Source organism: Myotis brandtii, unplaced genomic scaffold, assembly GCF_000412655.1.
Source record: "Myotis brandtii unplaced genomic scaffold, ASM41265v1 scaffold276, whole genome shotgun sequence".
Taxonomy (NCBI): domain Eukaryota; kingdom Metazoa; phylum Chordata; class Mammalia; order Chiroptera; family Vespertilionidae; genus Myotis; species Myotis brandtii.
Genome location: NW_005360509.1, coordinates 2515349 through 2537625, shown reverse-complemented (window position 1 = coordinate 2537625; position 22277 = coordinate 2515349). Strand labels below are relative to the sequence as shown.

General features: G+C 37.5%; 1 protein-coding gene across 2 annotated transcripts in view; it reads right to left on the bottom strand.

Annotated features, from left to right (window-relative positions):
- The window catches only part of LPIN2 (lipin 2), an 88740-nt gene extending 71918 nt beyond the window's left edge, over positions 1–16822 (bottom strand). The window contains exons 1-3 of one of the 2 annotated variants that reach the window (XM_005868743.2): positions 16732–16822; positions 14685–14743; positions 3097–3294 (exon numbers count right to left, since the gene is read on the bottom strand). In XM_005868743.2, coding sequence (XP_005868805.1) covers positions 3097–3201 — 105 coding nt within the window. In that variant the 5' untranslated portion in view covers positions 3202–3294; positions 14685–14743; positions 16732–16822. Of the gene's footprint in view, positions 1–1695; positions 1780–3096; positions 3295–14684; positions 14744–16731 lie in introns of those variants that run through there. The other variant, XM_014541681.1, reaches the window with a different exon arrangement.
- Positions 16823–22277: the final 5455 nt, after the last annotated feature.

Sequence of the window (22277 nt, the reverse complement as noted above, 5' to 3'; positions counted from 1 at the left end):
GGGGGGGGGGGGGGGGGGGGGGGGGGGCTGGAGGGACATCTTCTCCACCCCACCCCCACCCTTACTGAGGGTTTCCTAACTCTCAATATAAAGCGCACTGTCCCACTCTAGCTGATTTGACTCAGTGAATAGAGTGTCGGCCTGCGGACTGAATGGTCCCAAGTTCACTTCTGGTCAATGGCATATCCCTGGGTTGCGGGCTCGATCCCCAGTAGGGGGCGTGCAGCCAATCAATGATTCTCTTTCATCATTGATGTTTCTATCTTTCTCTCCCTCTCCCTTCCTCGATGAAATCAATAAAAATATATTTAAAAAAAAATAAAGCGCACTGCCCCAAGCCACACACTCTACCTACAGGGTACCTCGCTATCTTCTACCACTGTTTATGTTACTAAATCTTGCTGTAAATAATATAAAAATATTAAATTCTCTATGAAAAAAGTGAGCTTCTAGGACTCAATCACACAAGTGCCCAGGTCTTTGATAAAGAGAGCAGAGGGACAAGGGTGGAGAAGCACTGCCTCCTCAGTGCTTCCTGGAGTCCACTGTAGCTGGTGAAAATAAGAAGATCCAAGCAAGGTCAAATCTCACTTCCGTGTCATTAGAGGGGCTCTCATATCTAACAAGAATGGCCAGATGCCCCCTAGAGCAGGGGTCCTCAAACTACGGCCCGCGGGCCACATGCAAATACAAATATTGTATTTGTTCCCGTTTTGTTTTTTAACTTCAAAATAAGATATGTGCAGTGTGCATAGGAATTTGTTCATAGTTTTTTTTTAAACTATAGTCCGGCCCTCCAACGGTCTGAGGGACAGTGAACTGGCCCCCTGTTTAAAAAGTTTGAGGACCCCTGCCCTAGAGTCTCTTCCAGCTCTAAACCACAGAAGGACTCAATTCTAGAAGCATTTCTTAGGATTACAAGTTTGGCTGAGAATTCCGGTAGTACATTCTGCCCTAATTTTAAAAAAGGCAATCAAGGTAATTTAAAATAAGTGGGGTTAAGGCCAGAAAATTATTTTGAAACTTCAAGATATTTGAATATGAAACTATTTTTGCTTTTTCCTTACCAAATAAAGAAATTTATCTTCACTTGTTTAGAAATTATTATGGAAACATGATTTTTTAAAAATTCCCAATTTCTAATGAAGCACAGAAAGTTTTTTGTGTGTTTTTTAAGTTACTAGATATACATTTATATTCCAAACACATACAATCACCTTCTTTAAGATGAAGACTTCCACCCTCCAATGGGAGGTGTTTGCAGACAGCATATGACTAGCAGGGAGCATCCAGGTCACTGAGGGCCTGAACGCTGAAAACCAGGATTCGCCCTCTCCCCCTTGCCACACACCCACACCCACACCTACACATGCACACCCAGGTTATAAAGTCTAGCTCTTATGTAATCAGTATAAGCTTATTAAGCATATATCAAATCCAGTATTGAACACTAGCCATTCAGAAAATCCAAGTTTCTCTTGGGGCAGGGAGGTAACCCACAGAATCAATGTTCTAACATTATGATAAAAGGGAGCTGATAATAAAATGCAACCTAATCAAATGCCCCCTCCCTCCCCCCACCAAACACACACACACACACACACACACACACACACACACACACACACACCTTTAGAAAGCAGGAAACATAAGAACTTCATCCTATGATGGGTGGTTTGGGTTAGTGCTACTCACCAAATGAATTTTTAAAATACTTCGTATCAGCTGGGTTCACTGGTCTCCTTTCTGAGCTTTACAACAAAAGTGCATGAATCTACATATACTATATACCAGGCGTCCTCAAACTACGGCCCGCGGGCCACATGCGGCCCACCGAAAACATTTATCCGGCCCGCCGGGTGTTTTTGCCGCCGCTGCCTGTCCTGCTTAGCAGCCGACTGGTCCCGGGCCCGCAGTGCGCATGTGTGGAATGTCTGAGGCACAGTGAACTGGCCCCCTGTTTAAAAAGTTTGAGGACCTCTGCTATATACTATTAAAATGGAAATTTCAAAAGTAAATTGCCTCTCAGTAGCACTTGGCTTCCATTCATACTCAAATGATGTCCATATTCAAATAATGTCCAGTTCTATCAATTCCTGAGAACCCTGAAAAAGTACTTTTACCAACAGATCCTAAAGCAAAAACACACAAAATATGATAAAGTTTTAAAAAAGTGATATAATTTTTAAAACTAAAATCAACCTAATTATGAGCCACAGACTTTAGAAAATAATTCCTGTCCTGTTTATTTTATACCTATCTTCATAAAAACATTTTTTAGTTTTCTAAAAAATACCTTTACCTCATTGCATTTACTTCAGATTATTTTTAAAGGAAAAGGTTCCATAAATAGAGTTAAATAATATTACCCTAATTCTCCTGATTTTGTTTTCTTAATGCAGACTTTTGGAACTTAACACTAAGTTTATGTGACTTGTTTTATATTTTGTAAGAGAAAACTCAAGATAAAAAAATCTCAGACATCCAAATAAAAAAATACATATATAAAACATCCAAATAAAATATTTTTTAAAAAATTTAGACAATATGCATTTCCCCCTCTATTTCATGCTTACAAAATCTTTTTGTTTGCAATCATAGAAGAAAAAAGACTGCAATCACACTTCTCTATCATATATCAGAATAAAATGCCAGTTTCACAATATTGGTTTAGTTTTCAAAACTTTTGGCTAAAACAATAAAAACTGTAAGAACTTTAAATATTTTTTTATTCCTCAACTACTGCACTTAGATGCAAAGAGAATGTGAAACCAGATACATTTAGTTTAAAACCAGTGGGTTTTTTTTAATTTTCAGTTTAAATCATCAACTTCATTTTTTTTTCTAGGCACAAAGTTATTGTTAACTAATAAATGGAAAAAGGTAGAAAGATGGTGTAGTGTGAATGAGGGAGAACAGGTAGGCAAAGATTTCTGTTAAACCTATCATTTAAAAATTAATAAAATCCCTTACGACACTACATTTTCCAAAGAAAAGGCATTAGCCATTTTTTTTTATGGGTGTTCTCCCCTCTTCTTGTAGTATTATCCAGACTGAGCAAGCAAAGTGACCAGGACATAGGTGGATGTAACTCACCAGGATACCAGCTGGGGCCTTTCCATAGTAAACATCTTCAGTTTTACTTAATGAATCTTCATGAACCTTCTCCTCATCTTCACTATCATCTTCTAAGTAAAACATCTTAAAATTGAACTAGCTTATCAAGCATGTCTTTTTTCAAAGATGAAGGCACAATTCTAAATTATCAAAACGGAAAGCTGCTCTGCTGACAAACTGTTTGCAGACACAGTAATATGGTTAAAACTGAAAGGAAATGGTTCTTTAAAAAAAAAAGCAATACATACACGACTTTACCAATAAGATTTGCTCAAAACGACTCAACCCCTTCTCTCTGAAGGAGATAAGAAAGGGCATGGAACAGGCTGTGCCATGTGTTTACACTGATAGGTACCAAGTCCTACCCAATCACATGACGGTCACTGCAGCTTCCATCACACAGGACAGGGATTGAGTTAATGATTCTCTAAATCAATCACATCCTTGTTTTTAGAAATAAAAACAACTATAATATGGAGAAGTACGCTTATATAAAGTAATCATGCAAGGGAAAATCATTTATGTATATTTGTAAGTAACAACGAGCTTCCCAAAGACAGCTGGGTTATATATACTTTATAGAACTCAATTACCCAAAATTTTTTACTTTGTCATACTGGCATGACCCAACATATTTTCACAATTTTGGAAGAGAAATAGCCTGCTCAGGACTGTAAATAATGAACAAATAATAAAGTGTTAACATATTAAGTATATTAATATTATTATAATTATATTACATGATAATATAATAATGAACCATTTATTTAAAGAGTATGACAATGCAACATTGTAAAATTCAAACATTCTTGGAATTTCTAGCTCTCAGTAAGTCAACATAGGAGCTTCAAGTGAATTGTTTAAACAAACCTAAAATACAGATGGACAAAATGTATTAATTTTTAAATTAAAATATACTATTTTTATTCATCAGTATCTAGGACTGTTCTGTTCATTACAAATAGCCACTAGCCATATGTGGTTATATTTGCAATGCGGCTAGTACCAATTAAGAGTGCTATCAGTATAAAATACAGACTTAGAATAAAAACAGAACGTGAAATAATCTCATTACTTTTTACATACTATATAGGTTTCATGTTAAAATGATAACATTTTGGATATATTGAATTAAATAAGATATATTCTTAAAGTTAATTTTACCTGCTTTTTTCTTTTTACTTTTTAACATTACTAGAAAATTTAAAATTACATATGTGGCTCCCATAACATTCCATTGGACAATACTACTTCAGAACTCTAAGACAATCTTGAGAGCAAGGGAGGTAAAAAAGGATATTCAGCCAAAATTCTACTAATGAATAACTAAAGATGACAGAATTTTCTTCATTCCATAAAAGTATTTTGCTATAATTCATCAACAATATACTAGTTGGTCCTCTAACTTTTAATGATGTTCATATTGTTAAAACTTTATTTCTACCTTTAAACATTACAAAAAGATAAAATTTCCAAATGGTTGACAAAATAAACAGGGGTTGATAATGTTTACTGCAGCAATATATCACTAATATACACATAATAAAAATGTTAAATGGCAGAATTAAAAAATTTCACCAAAATCAGAAATGGGAAAAGTTTCCTTACGTTCAATTTGTTACACTGCTTGCTGCCCAGCCTACCAAATATTAATTTGAGCCTAGAGTACATGAAGTGCCCACAGGCACTTGTAATCTAATTCAATACGCATCATGTACACAAATTCTTCCTTTCACGAGAAGTGATTTTTTGGAAAGTCTAAATATTATGCATTGTATAAAAATCCAAACCTCTTCCTCCATGTAGTTCTGCAGTTCCGAATCCCTGACACCAGAGAGTAGTAAGAAAAAAGTGATGCTGGGGTACTGCCAGTGGGAAAAAAAATGGAAGGAGAAATAAGAGGTGGGAGACAAAGGAGATTAAGGAGAAACTATATAAGAAGGTGATGAAGTGGGGTGGGGAGGGAAGAAAAATCAGAAGAAATAAAACTTGGAAGAGATGAGAAAACATATAGGGGGAAAATTTAACTAGGAGGGTAGATGGGAGGATGAAGACACAGGGAAAGAGAAAAAAATGGAGAAAAACCTCATCCATTTTATTTTATATTTAATTTTAATTTAATTTAATTATTTTTATTTTATTATTTTATTTTATTATGAATTTGAGAGAGAGGGGGGGAGGTAAAGAGAGAAACATTTATCGACTGCCTCCTGTACATGATCTCTCTTGGTACGTGGCAGGACACTCAATCAACTGAGCCACACTGGCCAGGGCAAAACTTCATCCATTTTAAATGTGAAGAAACTGAGGCCCAGAACGGGGTCAGGCAATTAGCCCCAGCTCACCCACTTAGTTGACACCAGGTTTCTGGTTCAGCACCTTTTTTTCCACAATGCCAGGTTAAGACAAGAGAAAGTGCTAGCAGGAAAAGGGATACAGATTGGCAGGAAAGAGGAAGAAAGGCCTAACAAGAGGGGTGAGATCCAGGAGGGCAGAGATTGGAGGGTATGACCTCTGTTCTGGCAACCTTCGCCTCAAATGCATTTTACATGACAAGCAGGCCCAAGGCCAGTCACTTCAGTTTCCTGCTAGTATTGAAATTATTTCAGTGTTTGGATTGATGACTCACAGAATGTTCTGACTGCAAGGGAGCGTGCAACATGGAGCAACAGATGGTGAGATCATCTTCCAACATCTGTTTAATCAAGAGGCACACACCTCCAGCTTCCTCTCCTATGGTGACCTTGGATCATGTAACCCCCAAACTGGTACCCAATATTTTGGTTCCAGCCTGTCACTTGAGTGGTGGCTTTGCAGACTTGGTAAGTAAGAGTTAAAAATCAAACCAATAATTCTTTATCACACACGTGACTTTTCAAAGAAAAATGCTACTGTATATTGTCAAACTTTTTCTCTATAGGCTCAGATAAGAATAATGGTTGAATATTTTAAAAAATTACTTTTTACTTTTGCATAGTATCTTCATTATCTTTTTTTTTTAAGGTGTGTAGAAGTTAGGATACTTTTTTCCCAAGACTTAAATCTTTCCGAAGTTCATCTTAGAGAAACAAAACTAAACTGCTAGTCAAGAGAGTTGGAATCTTGTTTAGATTTCACAACTGATAGTAACATTAGAATATATACCTTGTGTGTGTTTTTCTACTACTAATCCCATTAGTAAATGAAACTAGGTTTAAGAAGATTTAAGAATTTATTTAAAACTTCTTAACTTGAAATTTGCTTATTTTGAAGTTGGGCTACACTGGTTCAATAGAAATATCATTATGCCACAAATTACATTCTGATTTTAACACAAAACATAAAAAATAAGATACTCCCCCCAGTGGTCATACAATGGAGTAACAATATATTTCTACTGAATTACCAATAAAGAGGTGAGAAAACTAAAGTTTTTAGTAAAAAAATTATGCCCGGCTTCAGTGGCTCAGCTGTTGAGCATTGACTTATGAACCTGATCACGGTTCGATTCCCAGTCGGGGCACATGCCCATGTTGTGGCCTCGATTTCCAGTAGGGGGCGTGTGCAGGAGGCAGCCAATCTATGATTTTCATTATTGATGTTTCTATCTCTCTCTCCCTCTCTCTTTTCCTCTCTGAAATCAATAAAAATATATATTTTAAAAATTATGATGAAAATAGCCTCAGTTACAAAGAATTCATAATCTCCACCATAATTATTCTATAGTGAAGGAATTAACTCAAATGCCTTTCTGCATTTTCAAGACCACTCATGTATGACAGATACTCACACACAAAAGGACAAAAACCCACCTGAAACAGAGTTCCTTGAGGCAGATGGCTCTTATCATCTACACTAATGCATATCAAGTTTTTCTTTCCCTATCAGGAACTACTTATAATTCACTGTCTACCTATGAAAACAACCCAAAATTTACTGATATGCTTCCTTCAAAACCAAGAGAAAATTCCTCTTGATGCCACTCTGAGGTTTCTCAAAGATTTGCAATTTAACTGTTTATTAGAAAATGGCTATCTAGTTTACTCAAGTCCCAGTGTTTCATTATATCCTCACTTTATCAAAACTTTAAAAAGGGTAGCTAGTGACTATTTTGAGTTGTGAATGAATGAATAATCAAATGCAAACAGGTCTTTCTAGGAACAAAGGAGGGGAAAAAGATTCTCCTGAGTCAGAAGGCCCAGCTTAAAGTGACACTCCTGAAGATAATCTTGAAGACTTAGATTTTACCTTTAAAATTCAACATATTTTATATTCTGCTCTAGTGCATCCATTTCTTTATATATTTAAAAAACAAAACAAAAAAACCAAAAGACTAACTGGCCAAAGTTCAAGGGTTAATGTATAATGTACATACTATATGACCTAGAATATCCTCAGTGTACATATTACAATCAAAGAAGTTTGCAACTAAACATTCTCTGAGATCTAAACCTTCTGACACTAATGTTCTAAGGCAGCCGTGGGCAAACTACGGCCCGCCGGATTCGGCCCGTTTGAAATGAATAAAACTAAAAAAAAAAAAAAAGACCGTACCCTTTTATGTAATGATGTTTACTTTGAATTTATATTAGTTCACAAAAACACTCCATCCATGCTTTTGTTCCGGCCCTCCGGTCCAGTTTAAGAACCCATTGTGGCCCTAGAGTCAAAAAGTTTGCCCACCCCTGTTCTAAGGTCAAACTTTCACCAAATATTTTGAAACCAGAGAGAAAAATACTGAGGGTTGTCCAGCTGTAGCAGTTAAGCCAATCTGTTTGATCATTAAGAGAGTGAAGCTAAGCAGCCCAATCAAGGATCAGAAGAATCATGGCTTGACTGTCACAAATTCTGGACAACATTTCCAATAAATAAAGCCAAAACAAGTGGGAAACCCTCTGCACTAATCAGAACTCCCATGACGGCTGCTTCACTGGGTGTGTGTGTGTGTGAATGACCCTGTCTTGTTAATGAAATCTGTTTCTTTGACACTCAGGGGTGACATCCTACAATATAAGCAATTTTATGTACTAGGGCTTTGTCACTCCATTTTGTTCACACTCCAGAAATCCTGTTGCCTGGCCAGTGTTGCTCAGTGGTTGAGTGTCGACCTCTGGTCAGGGCACATGCATGGGTTTCGGGTTCAATCTCTAGTAGGGGGCATGCAGGAAGCAGCTGATCAATGATTCTCTCTGATCACAGATGTTTCTATCTCTCTCTCCCACTCCCTTCCTCTCTGAATAAAAAATATATATATAAAAGAAATTCTGTTAAAATGCAAGTCATATTATTATAAAATTTGAAAATAGTAAATAGAAACAAATATTTTGCTATAAACTCACAACTGACAGGAGTGAACGAGTGTATTACAACACTGAGTAAGTAAAGGTACTTCAGGAAGCACAGTGTTAGGTTTCTCCACTCCAGGTCAGAAGTGAGTACAAAAGGATATACACTGGGTGGGGCAAAAGTAGGTTTACAGTTGCTCCTTTGGAAAATAATACAATAATTATAAATAACACGAGAATAAACTCTGTTTCATGTATTCACAACTGTAAACATGTTTTTGCCTCACCCTGTATTTCAAGACTCGGAAAGCAATTTTAAAAGAATGCTTCTGAGAATGACTGCATCATTGAAATGCACATATTGTCACTAACCTGGGCAATGTACATTTGATTGGATAAGTTCTTTTTTTTTTTTTTTTCAATTGTTTTACCTTTTATGGAGTACCTACTCTATGCCAGGCCCTGCACTGGGCACTGGCGATACAGACATGATTCAGACACAGTCTAGCTTGGGAGACAGACTCATGCCCGACTAATTATAAAACAGTGAAATAAGTGTCACAGTAGAAGCATGAACCAAGGGCTTAGGAAGCACACACAACTATTTCTGCCTGGGGAGCTGGGGACGGAGGTGACACTGGAGTGGGGCCTCAAAGGGCAATTTTTAAGTTTCAGGGCTAGTTAGAACAAAAATAAAGTCTTTCCTCATACCTCAACCTTCATAATGTTAATAATTTTAGCAGCTTGATTAAAGTGACTCCATTTTATATATTTTCTGCCTTCACTTTTTCCTCGATATCATGGCTGTAGCACGTGACACCATTGGCCCTGTAGTGTTCTCTTTAACACAACGTATAAATCTTGTAATAAAAAAATACTACAACTAAAGTGAAAAGGAAATAATCAAATTTCTGTCACTCTTATGTCTTTTACCTCTCTTTTTCCTTATAATCTTTCCTCCTGAAAATTACTTTGGTGGAATGTAGTTTTATGGATGAACTCTTCAGCAAAATAGTTTTAAACTGAACTTACTGAGGTAACATTGGTTAATAACATAATTTTTAGGTGTACAAGATTACAATTCAACATCTGTGTTCCTACCATTACCATATACTTGAACCCCTTTAGATTTATTAACAACATATTGTACTTGTTATTTAAATAGTAATATTTTTCATCATGAATGCTATCCATCAATTATCATCCATCACCCCATCTCAATAAGCACTGTGAGGCTGCAGGAAAGAACTATTTGTTCACATCCCATGACAGTATTTATGTATGTATGTATGTATGTATGTGTCTATGTACCTATCAAATAATATATCTCAGAACAACAGAGCCACATGCCATTCCCCTCTCCTCACCATCACACAGAAAGAATCATTTGATTTTACAGAGACCTTGCCACAGACACCAAGTTCTCTAAATCTGCTAGGAACTTCAAAGCTAATTGTAAACTTTTTGCATAAGAGGTGCCAGATTCAACACTTCATGAATATGTACACTTATTTTTGGAAGCTTGTATTTTTCTAAATCTAACTGAAATTCAAAGAAATATTAATGAAATTAAAGCTTATAGCAATCACCTTTGGGACATCATCAGAATATCAAGCCATTGTGCCTGTAGCCCTTTGGTGTGTCAGGAAGAAATCAAAACAGTGCCATGATTTTACATAAAAAATTTGACCAACCAACATACTACATCAATCATCTTATAATGTTTCTTATAGGTGCAGAGGAGGATCTTCCCTGATTACTAATTTTTAAAAAAAGAAAAGAAACAAGTAAAAAACAAGTACTAATCCACCAGCTTACTGAGCTGATGTCATAAAAGTGACCAGGATAATTCCTCATTTCCCATTACACTCAGTTTTTTCAAACACCTCCAATTTATCTTGCATTTAACTCTCAGGAATGCAGCCCCCTAGTTTCCCAGAGGGAAGTCTTTTACTAGAAGATCAGGAAGCACAAATTCACCACTTCTCTACTGCTCTTTGGAACTGCCTTAGCCCATCTGTCTCAGTTAAATAGAACATGACGACCATGAGGCCAAGAAACAGGGCTGTCAATGCCTATATACTAGTACCTATGCAGAGATACTGCTCACAAATATAGGCATCCTGTGCAGGTGTCTTTTGAGGGTCCTAGGGAAATGGAGATGTGTAAAAATCTTCCACCAATGCCAATTAAAATATAGCTCAAATTTCATGCCCTGCTTTATTTTGTACAGTGCCTACTGGGACCCCAGTAGAACTTTTCAGAAATATGAGAATAGGGAGCTCCCTTTCCTGGCTCTGGGAGAACATGTGGGAGGATGAAGGGCGAGGCTGTGGAAATGGAGGCCAACTGCACCACTGCTATCAGCATCACCCATCATTCTAGTTTGGAGCTGTGTCCTTGTTGGATGTAGCTATGCAAAACAAATGCCAGGAAAGGCTGTGCTGAATTACTTCAACGAGAGAGAAGGACTTCCAAGAACAATTACAGGTCAGTGAAACAACATTTGGAATACCGGAAAAGAAAGCTTGTTTCACTCATTGATCTGTTTAAAAGCAGAGTCCACTTTGATGTGCCAGGCACTATTCTATTCTAAACTGGGATCAAGCATTGAACTTGCCTGATGAGTTACCTGCTTTCATAGCACTTAGATTCTAACAGAGAGAGAAAACAAATGAAAAATAAAATTATAGACTGGGATAACTATTATGAAGGAAATTAAAGAGTGATGCTCTCAGAAAGTAAGGAAGGTTAAGAGGCTATTCTAGGTAAAGGGCTTAGGAAGCCAAAAACAAGAAAATGTATGACAGAATTTTAAAAAACCAACAAACTCCAGGAAGGCTCACATCTGAAAAAGAAATAGGGTATAAGTAACATGGGAGATAGAGCATCAGAACCTGGAAGATCATGTTCACACATACTTAAGATTTACTTTCAGACAAGACACTGCTGCTATTCTTTCCTTAGTTGTTTTTACAACCTTCAAATTACTTCAGAAACAAAGCAAGAGTAGAAAATGAGATGACTCCGATACTAAGTTAAACATTAGGGAAATGAGTGGAAATTTCACAGTAACACAAAAATCTGAACAAAAATCTCCAGCTGTAATCTAAAAAGTACTTCCGAGAGCTGTTTCTGATCTTCAGTGAAGATAGATGTGACTAAACCATCTTTGAAAATACTGCTATAACTAGACCTTCTGTTAAACACAGATGTCACACACTTTTCTTGAAATTCACTGTTATGAACTGAACTGTCCCCAAAAGTGATAAGTTGAAGTTTAACCCTCAATACCTCAAAATGCGACCTTATTTAGAAACAGGATCTTTACAGAGGTAATCAAGTTAAAATGAGGCCATTAGGGTGGGCCCTAAATCAATGAAGGACTGGCTTCCTTATAAAAGGAGAATTTGGCACAAAGACAGACACACATATACACAGGGAGAAAGCCATGTGAACATGAAGGCAGAGATAGGGTACTGCGCCTACAAGACAAGACATACTGAAGATTGCCGGCAAACAGAAGCTAGAAAAGAGGCACGACAGACTATCCCTCCCAGCCTCAGAAGGAATCAACCCTTCTAGCACCTTGATTTCAGACTTCCAACCACCAGAACTGTGATAATTTCTGTTGTTTAAGGCACTCAGTCTGTGGAACTTTGTTAAGGCAGCTCTAGCAAATGAAAACACTCACTAACGTAACAGCAAAGAAATATAAAAGGGGTAAACCCACAAGTACAAAGAGAATGGTTACAGAAAAATTATAGGAAATGAAAGAAGTCAGGTTTTTGAAAGACAAAAAATGATGAAGAAAAAGAAAAAGACAAGAAGTGCTCAAACAAAGCCCACGTTAACGGAGGTATGCAAAAAAAAAAAAAGAAAGAAAGAAAGAAAATACATAAAAATGAGAACGATAAGAAAATTTCCCGGAGTTGAAGACACAATTTTCCAAATTGAAAGTTCCCATCAAGTGTCCAGGACAAAGGACGGAGAGGGACTGCACTTTTGTGGGCTCCACCAAAGGCAGTCGGGACAGAAAGATGCCAAAAGACAATGTTAAAGGCTCCGCAATTTTTTTAAGGGCAAAGGATTAAGAAACTTCAGTGGGCAGAGCTACACAAAGCAGATGCACATCATGCTCTCAATCAGAGTTGCAGTATCCCAGTGCTTGGCCACTTCCCAAACAGTTCATGAGAACACACAGCTGCAGATGATTCTACTTGTGAGGTGAAGCTTCACCAGACCTGAGAAGCACCCACTATATCAGTGATGGCGAACCTATGACACGAGTGTCAGAGGTGACACGAGAACTCATTTTTTTGGTTGATTTTTCTTTGTTAAATGGCATTTAAATATATAAAATAAATATCAAAAATATAAGTCTTTGTTTTACTATGGTTGCAAATATCAAAAAATTTCTATATGTGACACGGCACCAGAGTTAAGTTAGGGTTTTTCAAAATGCTGACATGCCAAGCTCAAAAGGTTTGCCATCACTGCACTATATTCTCTCATGTTTTTATGCCCTTCTGACTGATTGAGGCCGGTGACATACCTGCCTTTTAGCCAGGAGCAAGGATACAAAACAAGCCCAGGACTGGAGGTTCACCATGAAGCCAGGTTGAGAAGGGCACTTCCCAGGTGTTCCAATCACTCCCTGACCATGAACAGTCCAGGGACCAATACTGAAAATCACAAATGAAGGCAATTCATCAAGAGATGAGAAAATAAGGAGAGACTTTTTAAAAAGGTGCTAAAACAAGTAAAAATCTTGAGAAAATGGGAAATGATAGAAAAAGAGAAGTTGAGGGAGAGAGAAACAAATTTAAAAGCTGGGACTTCAAATTATTTTCATTCTAGCATTTCATAGCCAGCCTACCAATCAAGTAGGCTAGAATAAATTTCCAGACCTGTAAGGTGTCTCATAGACATGACCTCCTCTAATCCCTTTCTCAAAAAGCTAGAGGAGGATGTGCCCACCAAAATGAGGAAGCACGCTGAAAGGAATATCTAGTAAACAGGACCAACCCAGGAGAAATTACTGGGATTCAGGTGAGGTATTGACTGCACTGGGAAGTTTTGTATTAGTTCTGTCAGAAATTGGGGGCCTGAATTTGTGATTGGTACTGAGAAGCATAAGCCAACAAAACAATTACGTCCAGAGAAAACAAAAATTTGAACAGGAAAAGAAATAAAATCACCGCACATGCTTGTTTTGAACAATATTTAGTCATGAAAATAAGAACACTGAATATTGAGAAAATAAAAAGTTATGATACAACTGTATTAGGAAGGTAGAGGGAAATGTGTAAGGAAGGTATTATAAAAGATGAATCCTCATCTTGCATAGTAGGAAATGCATAGAAAATGTCTAAAATTTAAAATCCAAGTTATAGTAGTATAAGCATACAAACATGAACTTAAATCCCACAAGAAACAGGTATGAGTTGATAGAAGTTGCTTCTATTAAGCAGCATCAGCAGTGAGGAAGAGACTGGTGTTTTTCATAATATACCTCAAAGTACTATTTGAACTTTAAAGCTATATATAAAAAATAATATACTTATACATTTTAAAGATAAACAAAACTATTATATGATGCAGCCTTATGAAAAAATCATATTTACAGAAATGAAAACTATGGAAAAGAAAAAATAAACACCAAACAAATATAAGCACTGTGGGTTTGGTTTTGCTTTTAATTAGGAAAAGCTCTTTTTTAACTCTTGAAATCAGCATCTATGGACCATTTGAGCTTTAAGTATGTGTAATTAACAGGACAAAACAAACGAACCAGGGAATTTAAGTACAGCCAAGTTCCTATAAGTTATCTAGTTCAGCCGTCCGTGAGGTCTAGTTCTAGGTCCGTGAGGTCCGAAAAGTTGGTGACCGCTGATCTAGTTCATTCACTAGGGATAAGAAAATGTCCTAACACAAAAGCCCTTTTCTCTCTTTTTGTAAAAAATATATTTTTATTTATTTCAGAAAGGAAGGGGGAGGGAGAGAAATATAGAAACATCAATGATGAGAGAGAATCATTGATAGGCTGCCTCCCGCATGCCCCACATTGGGGAATGGAGCCTGCAACCTGGGTATGTGCCTTACCAGGAATTGAACCATGACCTCCTGGTGTCGACACTGAACCACTGAGTCATGCCAGCTGGGCCAAAAGCCCTTTTCCATTCTATGGTGAGGATACCAGCAAAAGATTTATTGAGCATTCAGAAAATTAAAGAAAAAAAAAAAAAGAAGAAAATCACCCACCAGAAAATTAAAGGAAAAAGAAAGAAGAAAATCACCCACCTTAATACATGTATATTAGTGGTTTTCAAATAGAATAAAATTTCATGTAGTTTTATTATCTAGGGAAATTTTTATAAAAATCAGTTATTAGATTTCATAGAAAAATGTTAATTACTTAGCCACTTCATGAACTAGCGAGCAACAGAATTATTCTTTGCAGTTAAGCATTCATCTGTACTATTACAGGGTGGGGCAAAAGTAGTTTACAGCTGTTTGCATGGAAAATAATACAATACTTAATAAATAATAACACAGGAATAAACTCTGTTTCATGTACTTACAACTTTAAACCTACTTTTGCCCCATCTTGTATATACTACGTATAGAAGACAGCTCTGCTTTCTAAACAAAGATAAGGCTCCACCTACAGGCCTGGACAACAAAATTCAGAGATAAATTTTAATGGCAAAATTCACAAGGCTTAAATTTAGAAACATGTAGTGCATAAAACTTATATACAACATTACTAACTTTAAAAAGTACATTTTCTATTTTGGCACTATAAAAGTAAAAATTCTGGGTCAAAATAGAAATTTTAAGCAAGCACATGAAGCAGTCATATTTTTATTCAAGACACAAACACCTTTCAACTAAACATATTCTCATGCTAAAAATATAAGCACAAAAGCTCTCTCCAAGATACCTTCTGTAACTTACACTCAATCACTCATGCAGTACTCTCTTCTTAATCCCTCCCTACAGCAGTTTTATAAAAGTCTACTTTATGTAACAGACTTAATTCCACCTACAAGACTTTCAGCTACTTCAGGGACAAGAGAGATGTTCTAGTCTCTTTTTTCTCCTTTGCCCAGTGCCTCTCCACACTGTCTCATTTAGTTAGAGCTCCTAGCCTACTGCCCTGCCTCTGCATCTAATCCTCAGAATCAACCCATCAGTAGTATTATTTCCATTTTACAGGTGATACAACTGAGTAAACTATATACCAAAAGTGTACTCATGAATTTGGGAATTCCTAAAAGTTTATGAATGTATTTCTGTATAAGAGGTTTTTCTGTATTGAACAGTTGGTAAATACCAAATCATTTATTCAATTATAGTAAGTAAAACACCATTAAAACTTCATTAGAGAGAATGTATCCACACATGTAGTTACCAAACGAGTCAAAATAATACAGTGAAGCCTTGGCCAGTTTGGCTCAGTGGTTAGAGTATCAGCCCTGAGACCAAGGGTTTGATTCACAGTCAAGGGCACATACTTGGATTGCAGGTTTCAATCTCTGCTCTAGGTCAGGGCTTGTGCAGAAGGCAACCAATCGATGTGTCTCTCTCACATCCATGTCTCTCCCCCCCCCCCCCAACCCTCCCTTCCACTCTCTCAAAGAAAAAAAAATGGAAAAAATATCCTTGGGTGAGGATTAAAAAACAAAAAAATAAACTAAAACTCAGATACTCAACAATATTAGGGGTTTCAGCTGGCTACCCACAATGTGATGGGACAAGGGTTCCTGAATAGAGTAAGATACTAGAAGCTCTGTCCAACTATGAAATGGTGTGACTCAGTACTCCTACACACAGTCCAGTCCCACGTAATCCAGGGATGGAGTAGTTTTCAAATCAGGAATAGTAAAAAAAAAAAAATACCAGGGAAAATCCTTGAAGAAGGTATCATATTGAATACTGATATCCCATGTCTCAAAAAAGTCCAACTGAGTCCACTTCTCCTTCTAAACAGAATCACTTTGCTCTCAAGCTGAGCCCAACAGTAATACTTAGAGTTTTTGATACTCAGTCCCAACTTAGCAGTGATGTGCTTGCATTGTGGAAGGCAGACAGCTTCCCTCTTTCCACAGCAAACACCAAATTGGCCTGGTGGGACTGAATCACCTCCACTGTTTTCTTGGCTGGTATTCTCTCCTTAATACAGTTGGATTTGCATACACCAATGATTCAGAGAAATCCAAGGTCCCTATAGAGCTGGCACTAGTCTATCAGCAGTTTATAGATGCTAACATTAACAATAAGTTATCCAGTTCTATCTAATAAATTCAAAACAACACCCTAAAATTGATTTATGCATGTCACATACTTCTCATAGTCCTTGGGCAATGTGGTGGCATAGCAGCACTGGCATTAGGTCACCACCACCATACGGTTGTGTGCCTTTGGCAAATCTCATTCAGCTTCAGTGTCTTCACCGAGAAAATGAAGCTAATATATCTACCTTGCAGGGTTGTTTTAACTCTTAAAGAGATAATTTATGTAAAGCACAACACCTAGCCAGAAGATGTTCAATCATGTAACTGTAATAATGACAATCTTTTGCAAACATGCAACACCTTCTACAAACATTTAGTGATCCTAAAACGAAGGCAGCAGACCCTTTTAAAGACTAAGAGTCTCTATGATGGAGTAAATAGGAACTTAATATTCATCAAAAAAAAAAGTTGAGATTTTAAACAAAATATAACATGTGGACACTTTGGGATTTTTACAAAGAAATACAATTACACTTAGCATCCCAAAGGAAGCAAAAAGTATATTCCTTATGGTTCTTCAGTAAACCCAAGTATTCCTTGACTTACGTTGGTTCAGAAGAAAGGCACATCACTTTACGAGGGCCAACAATTTACAGACTCAACTCTTGGGGAAAGTACCATACCAGAATTCAAAGAACACCAATCCAGAGTTCTTAATTCACATTAACTATCTGATGGTTTTACTGTCTTATTACAATACAGAATCATATAATCAAATTATCAGATGTCTTTATATTAAATAGATTATGGCCAAATACCTTTTAAGGGCTATTCTGGACACTCCTCTTTTAGAATGAGTTAAACACCAAGTCTCTAGTACAGCTGGACACACCTATTCTGCTAGGAGCAATAAGTGCCACATCATAATGCATTGAATAGATTAGAACCATCCTGACCATTATACAATTCTACTGTTTGTTCAAAGGAATAAAAAAGTCTCTTAGCCGAAACCGGTTTGGCTCAGTGGATAGAGCACTGGCCTGCGGACTAGATCCCAGGTGTCTTTATATTAAATAGATTATGGCCAAATACCTTTTAAGGGCTATTCTGGACACTCCTCTTTTAGAATGAGTTAAACACCAAGTCTCTAGTACAGCTGGACACACCTATTCTGCTAGGAGCAATAAGTGCCACATCATAATGCATTGAATAGATTAGAACCATCCTGACCATTATACAATTCTACTGTTTATTCAAAGGAATAAAAAAGTCTCTTAGGTAGATTTCAATTCCAGATTAACCAATGAACTTTTTGTTTATAATTATGATAGTTTCTATGTAAAAGAAAGCATCTTTACTATAGACTTAAATCAAGTATCTTTCCCATCATATTTCAAAAGTAGGTAAATGCAGAAAGTCAGTTACTAAAAAAGTTATTTGTTACCATATGCCTTTTTTCTTGCAGTAAAATCACTAGTTCCAACTTTAGAATTTCTGAAGGATGCTTTCCCCATCATCAGCTTCTCCTCTTTTCCTAATTACTTAGTTATAGCCACTAAATAATTTTTAAACCTACATCCTGGCACCTCTTTTGAAATACTAGTTTTTAACAACCGTGTTTCCTTAATCTTTTCAAATCCACGTCCCTTTACACCCCCTACAATGTTACTTAAAATGTCAACTAAATTAACAAGTGACCACAAAAATTAAAAATCAAAACAATGGGAGAGTGCACACCAGACCTTCAAAGTTTCCAACGCACCGAAAATAACAGGGCTTATAGCTCAACTACTCCAGCTTACTGCATTTGAGCTCTTTCTGTACAACCTATGAAGATTCATCATTTCCTCTTTCCCCTTCACAACTACTTTTAAAAATCAACAGATCCTGTCCCTATGACCATATTTCAAAGGTGGCCATGTTTAAACATCCTTCCTTCCCTCCTCAAATCCTACTTATTTTACTAGAATCAGACAAACCTTCAAGGCCAGCTTCTTACTACTTCCATTTGACTCTCTCCATCTTTCCCCTACTCTTTGCTCAGTTTATAGAAAGCAAAGGAGGCAAAATGACCAGGCAAGTGCCTGAAAATTAAGGAGACAGTAGTTATTTACTCTAATATCGATTAACAGCTAGAGGAAAGTCATAGATGACTTGAGAGCAAACACAAATAGAGAGAACACTAAAAAACATAATATCAACACATGTAAAGAGGTGTGAGTCCTACTTCTGAAGGTAATCAAGCAAAGTGAGTACTCAAGAAAATTAAATGTTTGGGACAGGTGGAGATGGTAGGCAGAAAACTAATTGAGAGAACTGAGATGAGGAATTTAGAGTTGCTAAACCAGGTGAGAACGAATCATTGTAGAGTCTTGAATAGGAAAGATAAAAAGATCTAGGAATTGAAAAGAACTTAGAATTTATAAATCACTTTAAATTGTATTTATACTTTGCCTGGTTGAAAAAAATAATTTGATGTAGCTCAGACAAATATGAGAAAACAATAAATTAAGATAAGAGAATTAGACAAAAATAAGGATATAAAATGAAACAAAGGCAATATAGATGCAGTTACTGTTCATAAGATTAGAGAAGTATAGATTTTCTAAACCATTCAAATATGCCAAAAAGTGAGATAAAGGCAATGTACCAGCTACCTGAACATCACAAGGTGTGTTTTTCTGTGAGCTAGTGTTTCTCCTCCAAAACAGTAGAAAAGCCTATTTTGGATAGCTCATGTTCAAAATATGACACTAAAGAGAGATGTAAATACCACATAATAAAGTTCTAAATTCAAAGATTACAAAAATAGGTACCACATTCTAAATGGATTTTTAAAAGACCACACTTTCTAGGAGCTCCCCCTTCATTTTTCTAATGCATTCGTGTATTCTCTCAAATTATACAGCTGACCTAAATAATCTAAAAGATCCCACTTCTAACAATCATACCTCCTTGCCTTTCAGCCATACTCTCTCTGTACAGGGGTGAAATGAAGGTAGGAAAAGGAGCTGATGCTGTAATTGTTTTGTTATGCTTTACAAGAAAAATGATTTCTGGCTCCTTTCTTCCTCATTTCTCAGTAACAATTTTTACACCAATCTAAAATGACAAATAGGATCACTGAAATATAGTACTCAAAGGCTTTAGAATAAAAAGAATCTAAACAGTCAGTGAATCTAGTAAGAAAAAAATGTATACTTTATCATCATTCTAATCCTAGACGTCACATTAAAGGCTTTATCTTGCATTGCAGCACAGTTTATATCCTAACGAATTCTTTTTTTTGTTCTCTCTCCATTTTTGTAAAAAATTATTGATTGATTTGAGAAAAACAATGACCCCTTTGTTCCACCCACTCATGCATTCATTCACTGGTTGCTTCTTACATGTGCCCTGACTGGAGATTGAGCTGGCAACCTTGGCGTATAGGGATGACATTCTAACCAACTGAGCACCTTACCAGGGCTCCTTCCCTTTTGATAAACTGAAAACTTAGAGCAGAATCATCCAGTGGAAGGATTTCAGACCAACGGCAGACCTCTGGGCCAAGAGCTTCCTGTTGTTCCAGATCAGGAGCAGGGCTGCAGGAGGTGAGGACTACAGAGCTGGAGTGGCCCCACCACACACAGGAAGCCACTGACTTTGGAAGACTACCCAGTTACGGTGAGTAACTTTCCCTCAGGTTTGTCTTTTGAAGAGTACAGGAATATACAAAATAAAGAATCAAGACCATGGCAGGAAAGGTAAATTCCAAAAAGTGAAGCTAATTGCTAGCAAAGCCATCAAAACTTCTTATTCAAATACCTTCTTACCAACTAGTGAGTTCTTTCATCAAGAAGAAGGCAAATGATAGACCAAAAGATTCTGAGGTTCAGACAGGAGTATGTATAACTTACTTATATAAAAGAAGGGAATAAAACAGAAAAAAAACCCGGGCTTTCAAAATAAAGCCACTGCCTAGTGATTGGGCAAGTCACTATAAACACATGCACAATGTCAACCACTGGGGTCAGAGCAAAAAGGAAAGGATTTAAATTAAAGGGCGGCAGACTTAAGTCAAGCTTAACGGAATACTTCCTGATCAGATTGCTAAGCACCAAAAGGAGGTAGCTGAATCTACCTCCTAACAAGACAAAGCTTCAGGCTAAGTGTTACTGTGCTGCTTATACAGGAGGAAATATGCAGACAAAGAAACATACCCAGAGGAAAGAGTTGCTGGCAAAAAGAACCAAGCTATAAGTAAATACTAATATTTAAACTAAACATTGCAAAATGTTTACTGTAATGATCATCAACTTAATTTAAACTTTTACCACCACTAATGCTTGGCACTGCCAGGATTATTCATCCAAAGCTCACAATTCAGGAAAGTTGAGTGAACTCATTCAGGAAGCGCTACCAGCTCTCAGGTCACTGGAAAGGACACTGTCTGTTGCTTCCTACTTTTATTTGACAGACCCCAACCGAGGCTCTTCTAAAAGCCGGTACTGTCTTTGGTACCAGGCAGCAACCAGAGTCTGTCTGGTCTTCAAGGGCTCCTGGTCTAGGGTAGGAGGCAGTCCAGTCAGTAAACCGAAAATTACAATTCAGGGTGATATAGCAATAAAGGACACAAAGCCCTAGCTGACTCTATTTGTTTCTTAACAGAGGCTCTACTATAGGTTCAATGGTCTTCACATGCTCCCATTTCCAGTTCCCCTTAAACATAGAGCTTTTCTTGGTCCTCACCTGTGCCATCAAACACTAAGCTCATCTCATTTGCAGCGTTCTATGGCCATCTCTACCGAAAGTTGGGGATGGAGATACTTCGGTTTAATATACCACAACCAACTGGTATTTAATTGGATAAAAGTCGTCATCCGTACTGCCCAACAAACACTCTTTCAGGCGTGGCCTTGGGCCGTGAGCTCGCAGGAGGCTGGCTGCCCTTGGGGCAGAGTGAGGATGCAGCCCTGGGGGACCGGCCCGCTGCGAGCTCAGGGCTAATCCTTCCCCTGCTCCTGGCTGCGGGCTCTGCTGCCCCCATCTCAACATCACCTGCCGCCCCTTTTCATCCCTGAGCCACTAAGAACAATCATTATCCCATCAACAAAGAAACCATTATGGGCCACTAATTTATTTGTAAATATTTCAAAATATATTTCAATGCTGTACCGTCAAAGCATGATGAACGAATCAGGCCAAGTTTTAATAAACAGTAACACCAAGCATCTCTACTGAGCAAAGAGCTTCAACAGGGCCTGGCTTGACCCCAAGGCAAGAGACACTTTTTTAATTAAAAAAGAAAAACAGGTTTGGAATAATAATCGCCAAATGTGCATTTAAAATGAGCCTAGCGGCTTGTTTAAAAAAAAAATCCTTCAGAGCATTTCCAAATATTCAGCGTTCCAGCAATTTCTGAAAGGAAGGGTGATCCTCTGGTGCTGTAACTGTGCCTCCAAAATGTCACCCCAGGTTTTCAGTAAGAATCGTCAGGGGAAAGGGCGACCCGCCGGGGTTCCACGTTGCGAGAGAAGCCCCGAGGATGGGGATCTGGACCAGTCCCGTCCCCGTGAAGACCGGCCGAGGGGAGGGGGCTTGAGAAGAGAACAAGGACTCACGCTCCGGACCCGGTCCTCCACCCAGAGGCGCGGACGCCCGGCCCCACGGCAGT